The 11,791-nt window shown below is 36.0% G+C and overlaps 1 protein-coding gene across 1 annotated transcript; it reads left to right on the top strand.

Moving 5' to 3' along the window:
* Positions 1 to 5,203: 5,203 nt before the first annotated feature.
* Positions 5,204 to 9,216, top strand: opn1sw1 (opsin 1 (cone pigments), short-wave-sensitive 1). Its single transcript, XM_048155030.1, has 5 exons — positions 5,204 to 5,922; positions 5,996 to 6,164; positions 6,249 to 6,414; positions 7,973 to 8,212; positions 8,292 to 9,216. Exons 1-5 carry the CDS (start codon positions 5,583 to 5,585, stop codon positions 8,385 to 8,387), a joined length of 1,011 nt encoding a protein of 336 aa, XP_048010987.1. The 5' UTR covers positions 5,204 to 5,582; the 3' UTR covers positions 8,388 to 9,216.
* The last annotated feature ends 2,575 nt before the right edge of the window (positions 9,217 to 11,791 follow it).

Genomic DNA, 11,791 nt, shown 5'->3' with positions numbered 1-11,791 from the left:
CTGTCAAACAAGTCCGTGTGGAAACCGAGACACAGGAACTATAATTAGTCAAGACTAGAGCGATTTTTTAATAAGAACGCGCTATTCGGACAGTTCATAGAAAGATATGCAGTTATGAAGAAGAATGCATCAGGTTTGATTGTGTTTTAATGTTTGTGAATTCAGCATATTACGAGGTATACTTACTACGGCGATAATTTCATTGTAGACACACCCACTGCTACACATGAAACGGTGACGGAGCCATTTGTGTTCCATATGGGAGTCGTCAGGAATCGATTATTATTCAGAATCGATTCCTGACGACTCCCATTTGGAACATAATTGGAACCAGATTGGTTCCAATTCTATCCCGATACTTCTTTACGATTCAGAATCAATGATTCTTCAGTGATTCTTTTAGTACTTTCAAGGATGAAATACTTTGAGTGGAAAGGCAATTCTTATTGAATTTACTGAATTCTTTTGTTAAAATATGGGATAATTTCTCATATGTAAAGAGCAGAACTAACAAAATGTAATAAATGCATTTCTGAAGGGTATGTTTAACTAGTAAGCCTAGGCTATTACATAAACTATAAAAAGGTAATGTTTATATTTATTTATTCAGTAAAATACCAATGATTACAACAAAACACATATTATGTATCTTGTCTGCACTTTATATGAACAACCAGTTGTGACATTTCTGATTTAAGTCTAATAAGTCTTAAGACATAAAGGGTTGGACAGTGAAACTGAAACTGGCCAATATAGTGTTGGAGGTTTCAAGCCTGTTTATATGCGGCCTGGTGGCCAAACTTAAAGGGTTAGTTCACCCAAAAATGAAAATTCTGTCATTTATTAATTACGCCAAAAAAAAACAAAATAATAACTTATTTAGTGATCGATGCCGATTTCAAAACACTGCTTCAAGAAGCTTCGGAGCGTTATGAATCAGCGGATCGAATCATGATTCGGATCGCGTGTCAAACTGCTGAAATCACGTGACTTTGGCGCTCCGAACTCCGAAATTCGACACACTGATTCATAATGCTCCGAAGCTTCCTGAAGCAGTGTTTTGAAATTGGCCATCACTAAATAAGTAATTACTTTGTTTTTTTTTTGGCGCACCAAAAATATTCTTGTCGCTTTATAATATTAATATTGAACCACTGTACTCACATGAACTTATTTAAATATGTTTTTAGTACCTTTATGGATCTTGAAAGAGAACATGTCATTGCCATTGCCTCACTGAGCCATCGGATTTCAACAAAAATATCTTAATTTGTGTTCTGAAGATGAACGAAGGTCTTACGGGTGTGGAACGGCATGAGGGTAAGTAATAAAAGACAAAATTTTCATTTTTGGATGAACTAACCCTTTAAGAGCAGAGTGTGAAGGTTGAATTAGCACAGCAATAGCACAGCTGTACATAAAATATTGCAATCCACACAACATAATGGGAGAAATATCAGAGTTTAAAAGAGGACAAATTGTTGGTGCATGTATCGCTGGCTCATCTTAGACCAGGACAGTCTTTGTGCACCTACAAAACAGACAACATATTTCTTCCAGACACTTTAAATTATTAAAGACCTGCAAATAATCATTAAACATTATGGGTGCAACATCTGTGCAAATAAAGAACTCAAACTAAACAAGCTAAACTAATAATTCTAAAGAGGCTTACTTTGCAATGAATAAATTCTGACTGTATAAAACACAACCGCTAGATGTCAGCGTTATCTCAGAACGTAAACTGACGCGTAGCCGGAGAAGCGCGAGGCGCAAACCCAGCTCACAAGACGATAGAATAAAGAACCCACTAAGGAGATCGACAAGAGTCAGTTGTTTGCAAAATAGGCCATGTTAAAATCCAAAACTCGGGAAACGCATTGACTCTGAGAGCTCACTTAACATCCCTACGCGATCCACGCTGCTGAGAGAGGCATTTAGATAATATGTACGTTATGTACTGTTTTCCTCTCAGTAACAAAAAACACACAACAAAAATTACAGCGGTGACAGCAGAAAGCATCTGATCATAGCGATGTGGATATGTTATGTTATGGATATGCACCAGCTCTGTTCAGCACATCAGTGAAGGCACGTTTATTTAAATAGCACTATATGCATTAGACTGCTTTAAAGCAAGCAGCGTTACAGTATTAAAAATAAAACAAACATTCAGTTATGAAATGGACTATGCACTAGTTGTTAAATAGTTTAGAAATGAAAAACTGCTATACTGTGAACCTTTAAAACACACACCTAAAGAATCCTGCAGTCACTTTACTATTTTCCCTTAGATTGCACAAAATTAGTGATATAAATGCAAATGATACTGTATTGATTAAATAAAATAAAGTTGTTTGTAAGGTTTTATGCATATGGTGGTGTGTTCTTTATGACCGTTTTTTCTAAAATTACATCCTTTTTCTAAAAAAACAAGAAATATCGCTATATCGCCTTTCTTACTGTATCGCAATATATCACAATATATCGTACCGTAACCCCTGTATCGTGATACGTATCGTATCGCCAGATTCTTAGCAATGCACAGCCCTAAAAAAATGGATATTTGCTGAACAATGATCTGAATATTAGGGGGTAGGGGGACACATCCCATTATGGTGGACTTCAGCAGTCTTTCCCTTTCTCTTTCTTGTTTATTTCTCCTTTTCTATCACACATTTATCTCTCACACATTTGCATAACAGTCTAAAATGCACAATTCCATATAGATACCTTCAAATACACATGAATTTGTATTTCAATAAATCTTCCACTTTATTCACACACATCCAGTGAATGTAAACATTTGCATCATTTATTGATATGCTATTAATAAATGTTCATCTCTGTAATTCCCAGGATGTCCATCACCTTCCTGTAACCCAGGTCGTATCATACCCATGCAACTCAGATGCATAGCTTGGTTACAATACAAACCCGAGTCACTGGATGGCATCTGACTTTCATGAATTGGATCATTTAATATTTCTAAGGCTACAAAATCAACATACAGTACAAAATATCAAACACAAACATATGTGCAGTCTTGTTTTGAATTTTCGAGGAGTTGAACATATCATTGTCAAGAAGTTGGAGGGAAATAATACAAATATTACAATATAAAATGAATATAATTGTCAAACATGCAGGTTATTAATATGGTTACTTTTTTGAACCGAAAAAATAAATATTAAGATTGTGCATCTACATAATATAAACAGAAAACATATTTCTTCCCGACACTTCAAATTAAAGACCTGCAAATAATCAATTAAACATTATAAAAGTAACAAAATTTAGATTTTGATTATATCTGTGCAAATAAAGAACTCAAACTAAACAAGCTAAACTAATAATTCTAAAGAAGCATACTTCGCAATGAATAAATTCTCAGGTTATGATGCCAAAAATCACATTGCAAAATGCTCCCAACCTATACGACAATACTTACCTGCCAAAACCAGAGAAAAGAAAAGGCAAGTAGAGAAAGAGAGTTGGGAAGAGAAAAGTCTCCAAGGAGAAATGAAGGAACTTAAGTAAGGTGTATAAAAAGAGGCTGGATGTATAGGATTTACAGTTTAACACTCTTTATCTCTCCCTAGATTATCAAAATTGACCCACAATCTAAGTCTCAGCTAACAAGATAAACTGCCAGTTTGGACGTAATCCCTCTGACATCAATGCGGTTTGTGGGGATTTTTAGGGATTGGTTTAGGTAAATCTGGTTTCCAGATTACGGCTCATCCTTGTGCTTGGAGACCTTAAGAGTTTGGTTTGCCTTTCACCTGCTTATACTGCTGCTCAAGAAATAAAGCCAAGACTTAATAAGCTTGTTTGGCCCAAAAAAAAAAAAATCTAGGCCATTACTGTTATATTACCTTCAACATGATTTTGCACATCCAAATCAATCTATCAGGATCCAGTGATTTAAGGTTTGACTTGCATTCCTGTCTTTTAAAAGTTGAAGTTGTCTTTTACGCTGTTGCGTGACACCCGACTATTCTCGTGTCTTGGAGATGGTCTGAATGAATCTGTTCAAGTGAATGGGGTATTTATAGTTATGTGTGAGAGCAAGCGAGCAAGCTATGATAAAGTTGTGAAATTGTGTGGTTGTGAAGTTTCCTTTAAATCACAATGCACCATGTTGCTGCTCAGCACCATCGAGCCCACCACTCATCTTCTCGGCTGGAATCCCGTGGATGCCACTGGGCGGGGTTGTTGGTGGTTTTGTGGTCCGGAATATTTTTGATGATTCAGTAAGGGGTTTGGGCTCTCCATGGGCCTAAACGTCAATGCACCTTTGGCCACTCCAATGATGCTCATGCATTAATGACTGACGATAGGGAAGTAGTGGGTTTTTCTTATCCTAGGGTTTCAAATAATGGCCTTGCACCAAATTTAGCAGCTTTTGAACTCACTTGTGTCACTTTCTTTTCTTATTCCCTTTTCAACTTCTACATGCATTGACATGCAATAAACTGTCCACACAGCTCTACTGTACAATCCGACAGGAAATTACAAGTTTGTTCTTTTAGTTAAACAAGACTTAATGTTGAGTGTAAGAGTGATTAACCTTGATTTAGATACAGTTAGATGTTGGTAAAAAAAATGGCAAAAGTGGGCTGAAACATTCACTAGAAGTTCCTTAGAATCACACATATGCTCTGCCACATCCAGGGCTAAGATGCAGAGGAGAGATTATATAGATAAAGAAGAACTTTTTTGCCTTTTTTTCTGGTGTCAGAAAACTGAGTTGTGTTGTTGCTCATCAGAAGCGTTTGAGGTTTTAACATTTCATTGCCTCAGCCCAAGATGCAGAGAAAGAGAGAGAGAATGACAGAGAAAGAGAACAAGAGGAAGACAGACTCAAAAGTGATGAGTAGTGTGAGACAGGATACGGTTTCGCAATCGTATGGTTACTACTTTTCCAGACTCAAAAGCTCCATAGAAGCTCTAAAGCTCTAAAGAAGACAATACTGTTATCCTTATTCAGCTCAAGTCAGTTCAGTGCTGATTCATTTCAGCTCAACTCATTTAATTCAGCTATAAAGCAGCTCTACAGGAGGCAATAGTGTCGTTGTTCAGCTCAAGCCAGTTCAGTATTGATTCAATTCTCATTTATGAAGCAAATTCAATTAAGCTATAAGCAGCTCTATGGAAGACAATACTGTCATTATCCAACTCAATTCAGTTCAAGTTTATTAAAAGTTCAGAATTATATTACTGAATATCAATTTTATTTTAGAATCATCTAGATGTGGAATACGCTGTTGTTTTTGTTATAATTCTACCTAAAGCATATAATATTCTCTGCATTTCTTAGAAAAACACGTGTTGCCTAATCATGTGCTTAGAGATTCCACGGAAGTGTTGAATGTAATTCGCATGGACAGGGCGGATTATCCCGGCAACATGTCCGGAAGATCACCCAGAGGATGATCTTCCTTTTCATCCACAACTTTTCACACCAGGCAAGACTTTGAGGATTTTATAAAAGGCTATCCGGTCCGCATTCGTCAGTTAGGCTGCTCGTTGACTCCACCAGGACACCGTGTTAGGACAAGGCCTCTAACGGCGCAACCATGGACGCGTGGGCCTTTCAGTTTGGAAACCTTTCCAAAGTCAGCCCCTTCGAGGGCCCACAGTACCACCTGGCCCCCAAGTGGGCTTTCTACCTGCAGGCAGCTTTCATGGGCTTCGTATTTTTTGTGGGCACCCCTCTGAATGCCATTGTCCTCTTCGTTACAATGAAGTACAAGAAGCTCCGACAGCCTCTCAACTACATCCTAGTGAACGTCTCCCTAGCAGGCTTCATTTTCGACACATTCTCTGTAAGCCAAGTATTCCTCTCCGCTCTTAGAGGTTATTTTTTCTTCGGTCCTACGTTATGTGCGATGGAATGCGCAATGGGATCGATTGCTGGTAAGAGTCTAAAAAGTTTGAACAGTAGGCATTACATTCAGATTGGTGTGCTGATGATTTTTTGTTTTCACAGGTCTTGTGACGGGATGGTCCCTTGCTGTTCTGGCTTTCGAGAGATACGTGGTCATCTGCAAACCCTTCGGAAGCTTCAAGTTTGGGCAAAGCCAGGCCCTCGGAGCTGTGGCGTTCACCTGGGTCATGGGTATCGGCTGTGCCACTCCTCCTTTCTGGGGATGGAGCAGGTGAAGGAAATGTTCTTGGTGAGATGTTTGGAAACACGCACTCATAATTTTAAAGATTGATTTTATTTACATTTTAATTTACAGATACATTCCCGAGGGCCTCGGCACCTCCTGCGGACCTGACTGGTACACAAAAAGCGAGGAGTACAATACAGAGAGCTACACTTACTTCCTCATGGTCACCTGCTTCATCTTGCCAATTACCATCATCGTCTTCTCTTACTCACAGCTCCTGGGTGCCCTGCGTGCTGTGAGTGTCCCAACTCTTTGCTTTTAACAAACTCTTGTAGACAGAAATTGATAAAGATTTGTAGATAAATAATTGTTTTAATGAATATTTATTTATTGCATATCCAGGCAATATTTGTGGTTTATTTATGATTAATATGTTATTATTAAGCATTTAATAATTATTTATTTTGCTTCTGATTTTCAAATTCTGGCCATGCTTAAATAGATATAGCCGATCAGGGTCCTTCATGTTCTTTGCTTCCAAAGCAATGCAGAACAAAATACATTTTTAATTTTGCAAACTGCCAATTTTTTTTTTCATGTATCCCAAACTTTCTGGCCAAAAAAATTCCATTTATTCCCCACATTACTTTTACTACGGAAGAGGATTAGGGCCAAGCAATAATAAAAAAATAAAACCATCTCGAGATTAAGGTTGTTAAATTTCGAGAAAAAAGTCGAAATAAAATGTTGAGAATAAACTTGTTAAATTACGAGAAAAAACTCGTTAAATTTCGAGAAAAAAGTCGAGATAAAATGTTGAGAATAAAGTCATTAAATTACGAGAAAAAAGTCGTTAAATTACGAGAACAAATTTGTTAAATTATGAGAAAAAAGTCGTTAAATTTCGAGAAAAAGGTCGAGATAAAATGTTGAGAATAAACTCATTAAATTATGAGAATAAAGTCATTAAATTACGAGAAAAAAGTCGTTAAATTATGAGAACAAATTCGTAATTTAACGAATTTGTTCTTGAAATTTAACGAGTTTTTTCTCATAATTTAATGAGTTTATTCTCAACATTTTATCTTGACTTTTTTCTTGAAATTTAACGAGTTTTTTCTCGTAATTTAACGAGTTTATTCTCAACATTATGTTTCGGCTTTTTTCTCGAAATTTAACGAGTTTATTCTCAACATTTTATCTTGACTTTTTTCTCGAAATTTAACGAGTTTTTTCTCGTAATTTAACGGGTTTATTCTCAACATTATGTTTCGACTTTTTTCTCGAAATTTAACACGTTTTTTCTCGAAATTTAACAACTTTAATCTCGAGATGCTTTTATTTTTTTATTATTGCTTGGCCCTAATCCTCTTCCGTACACTTTTACAGTCAGAAACTGATTTTTAAAGTAATTTATTTTTATAGAGATCACACTTGCAAAAATAATTTCACAATGAAGAAATATTTTTTAAAAAACAAAAAGTGTTGAAATTACCATGGCCTTCCTATGAGGTATTATGATGTTATTAATTACTATTACTAGTTTTCCATGGCTTTTTCCAATCAGATAAGGATTTTTTAAATATAAGAATATTATTTTTTTAGGAATAAATAATTTCTAAACGTAATAATGTAATATTGTTTTAAAATGATAATTTAATGCACACATGGAGTAGGAGACTAAATGTAAATTTTAAAATTGAGTATAACTATATATAATATATAGAGTATATAGTATGTATACTAAATCTCTACTAAATTACTAAATCTCAATATCTTTCAGAATATGTGTGAATGCTTCATCAAAATAAACATGGATATTTCAAAAGCTATAAAATGAAATTTACCCATAGGTTGCAGCCCAGCAGGCTGAGTCAGCCTCTACCCAGAAGGCCGAGAAGGAAGTGTCCAGGATGATTATTGTAATGGTTGGCTCTTTTTTGGTTTGCTATGGCCCTTATGCCATATCTGCCATATACTTTGGCTATGCTGACGATGCAAACAAGGATTACCGTCTGGTCGCCATCCCCGCTTTATTCTCAAAGAGCTCCTGCGTATACAATCCCCTAATCTACGCCTTCATGAACAAACAGGTGAGATGAACAACACAAGTGTGTTGAATAATAACTATGCACATGCAGAGAAGCACTAATCTTCCATTTTATATTCCAGTTCCATGCCTGCATCATGGAGACGGTATTTGGCAAGAAGATTGATGAGGCCTCAGAGGTTTCCAGCAAGACCGAAACCTCTTCTGTGGCCGCATAAATTATTCCACACCACATTTACATCTTGTCTGGACCTGTTTTCCTGTTATCCTCCCCCTGATTGTTCAAATCCCGTACCTTTACACATTGTCAAGAGCCAAGGGAGCCCCTTTGTCCCGAAGACACAGCCCGCTGGATGGCCAAACCGGGTGAAATATCCTACCATCCTTCCTGTGCAGAACTGGTACATCTTCAAATACGTCTTTTATTTATTTTTTGTAATGAAAACACTGCTATTTCATGTTAAAACAATGCATTATGCATTGATGATGAAGTAGAATATTTAATTTTCAACTCGCAAAAGAAAATCTAAAAAAAAAAAAAGAAAGAGAGATAATAATATGAGACATCCTCTCGTGTGAATGGACTTGTGCAAACTGAAAATGGAAATTCCTGATGCATTGTAGTGGCAGTTTTTATTCAATCACAATGAGAACTGAAGGAAACTAAGCATTGAGAATTTTCTAAAACCCCATACCAATCAAATGTGTTCATTTCGACAAAAGAGCAGAATGTAACTAAGCGGTTTATTCTCCTCTAAAGAACTTACTAAGGGACCAGCCTTCTGGCTGGCTTAGCCAAGATATATAAGTTCACAAGGAATTATCCAAGTCCATCCGCTTGTTTGCAGCTGAGGAACCTTTCATTGGAAGTTTGCTGGTAACAAATCATGAGTGACAGCTCCTGTCCAATCTCATGGCTTCATGATGTCGGATCTCTATACGTATCAACATTACTTCTGTACATGTTCTGTTGTAATTAGACATACAGTGTGCATGAATTTGTACATGTTCGCTGTTTTTAGAATTAATAAAGATTTAATAAAGATATTTCATGCATTTATTTTATATACATATATATATTTAAATTGACTTCTTGACAATAATTTCTTTACATGTTTCAATATCATTTGTCATGACGCAATCAAACATACCAAATTGTGTGGACATCGTTTTTGGCCAAGTGGTCATACCAAGCTATATTATTAGCTTGCTATTAGCTATTATCAGATGTTATTTTGTGGGTTTTAGTGAAAATGGCCAGATAGAAGGAGCTGTTCTCTGCAACCAAGGAGCACATAGTTGAAATGGCTAAATCTGATCAGTTTTAGATATTGCTCATTTGCAGGATGTGAATGGTCACAATGTCCACAGAATTATTTCAAAGCACAATGAGACCATTACCATGTAGAATGTACAGTGTTGTGGCTAGTCAAGGAAGACTAATCAGCATTTTGACCAGAGGATGAAAAGCACCTGAATGTGGGACCACTTCAAAACAGCTTCTAAAGACCTCCAATTTCATCTTGAAATGTAAGCCAAGAGGCTGGATTGAGAGGTTGTGTACACTGTAAACTCAAACAGTATAACTAACATATGATGGAAAGTACCTTTTACTCAAAATGTGCCAAAAAGTTTAACTAACTATTATTTTTGAGTTCATTCAACATCTATCAGAGATTTACGTTAACACACTAAATTTTTATTTATTTATTTATTTATTTTTTTGAGTTTTTACAACTCAAAGTTGTAAAAGTTAAGAGTTCAGGGAACTTGAAAAAATAGATTCAACCATAGTCAAATATTTTAATGTCAAACACATGCCATCTAGTGTTTTTTTTACAAAAATATGACGTCATCGCTGAACGTACACTCAGACGCTTTCCCTCCACACAGATACCCAGACGTTTGCAGGGCAGTTGGATTCGACAGCAGGTCAATTCAAGTCCAAATACATGCATTTTTATTTCGATAGCTACAAAAATATGCAAGTATTCAGCTGTTTATAATAATGTTGCAGACTGGTCTAATTTGTATCGGCTACACTCACATCATCAGTTGTCTCAAATTTTTTGAGTAAGTAGAACCAGTAAAGAAACCATTAGTTGTGTCTACTGCAAAAAAAAGAAAAGAAAAAAAACCCCACCTTGCATTTGCCTAAGAAAATAAGGACTGGTTTGTGGAAGATTGGAGCAGTGTTTTGCAGTCCACCAAGTCAAAGTTTAACAACCTTACATTGAAAGGTGTCAGGTATGTTCGTAGGAGAAAACTGGAGTGTTTTAATACCAAATGGCGCCATTAAGCTTGACAGGGGAAACATATTGGCATTGATGCAGCATGTCTATAGCAGGTGTTGGAAGAATCTACAAAGTTGCTGGCACTTTGAAAATAGACCAATACTTAGGAATCCTGCTGAACACAATGTAGCCAAGTATGGAGGATCTTTTTTGAGGGCAAATCTGTATTTTCTTGAACCCAAAGACACCACAAATGCAACAAAGTTGCACGCAAGTGTTCATTCTCAGCATTTCGAATTCTTAAAGTGGCCTCCTCAGTCCCCTCCCTGACCTTCATGCTATTGAAAGCCTTTGGGAAATTATAAACCTGAATTATGGTAAGTCTTGCTGGTCTTCCAATAAAGCTCAACTCCAGGGAAGAATTTAAGGAGGATCGGAAAGAAGTTAAGAACGACATGCGCAAAGTTTAGTGAGTCAATGCCCAGAAAAATGGCTGCTGTAATCAGAAACAAAAGAAATATTAATAACTGATTACATTGTAGTCAGTGTATGTTTTAGTTCCCGTGAGCTTTTTGTTTTTCTATGTCTTGTTTGCATAATACAGTAAACTTCTTCTTACCAATATATAAGATTCCCCCTTATATTTTGACTGTTTAATATAATCTGAAATGTCATTAAAAGCATATATTGTGCAAATGTCCCCTCTGGACATCACTTTTGGCCACTACTGTGTAATATATACACTGCCCTCCAAAAGTTTGGAAACACCCCTGGCAAAGTGTGGTTTTGGATGATATCAGCATAAATCCTTATAATTTTTTGGTGCAAATACATTAAAGTAACTTGACATTATCATTGAAGACCAGCAATAATAATTTTCATTTTGATTACATAATAATGGCAATATATACATGTCAAAGTCAGACATGCCCCTTTGCCAGCTGCGATGCCTGGTTACTGGTTTAAACTTGGCCCAGGTTTGTAAAAGATTTTTGGGTCAGCACACCTTAATAGCTTCAACAATTGATTGCCAATTAAGTTTAGAATACAATGAACCAATTAGAACCCAGTTTAGGTCAGATCGCTGCTAATGGTGGATATTTTGATGAATCGAAAATTTACGTTTTTTCTATGTATAAACTGTTTATGTAATAAAATATGTTTTCGTAGTTTGTGTTGTCCCTTATCATTGCAAATTTATCACAAATTAAAAAAGGATTCATGCAAATATTGTCCAAAACCCCACTTTTCTAGGGTGTTTCCAAACTTTTGGAGGGCAGTGTATAAAATATTTCATTAATTTTTTTTTAAACAATATTTTCTATTTCTTCTATTTTTGGAATCTCAAACAAAATGACAGGCAGAAAGTAATGACTGTCAAAAAAATA

Source organism: Megalobrama amblycephala, linkage group LG14 (genome assembly GCF_018812025.1).
Source record: "Megalobrama amblycephala isolate DHTTF-2021 linkage group LG14, ASM1881202v1, whole genome shotgun sequence".
Lineage (NCBI taxonomy): Eukaryota > Metazoa > Chordata > Actinopteri > Cypriniformes > Xenocyprididae > Megalobrama > Megalobrama amblycephala.
This window is presented reverse-complemented; position numbering and strand designations above follow the sequence as displayed.

What these genes read in the sequence shown, in the direction of transcription:
- opn1sw1 (XM_048155030.1), top strand. Translation starts at nt 5,583, where the DNA reads ATGGACGCGTGGGCCTTTCAGTTTGGAAACCTTTCCAAAGTCAGCCCC. An exon ending in TCCTGGGTGCCCTGCGTGCT is followed by an intron (nt 6,415 to 7,972) that starts GTGAGTGTCCCA and finishes ATTTACCCATAG; the next exon opens with GTTGCAGCCCAGCAGGCTGA. An exon ending in ACGCCTTCATGAACAAACAG is followed by an intron (nt 8,213 to 8,291) that starts GTGAGATGAACA and finishes TTTATATTCCAG; the next exon opens with TTCCATGCCTGCATCATGGA.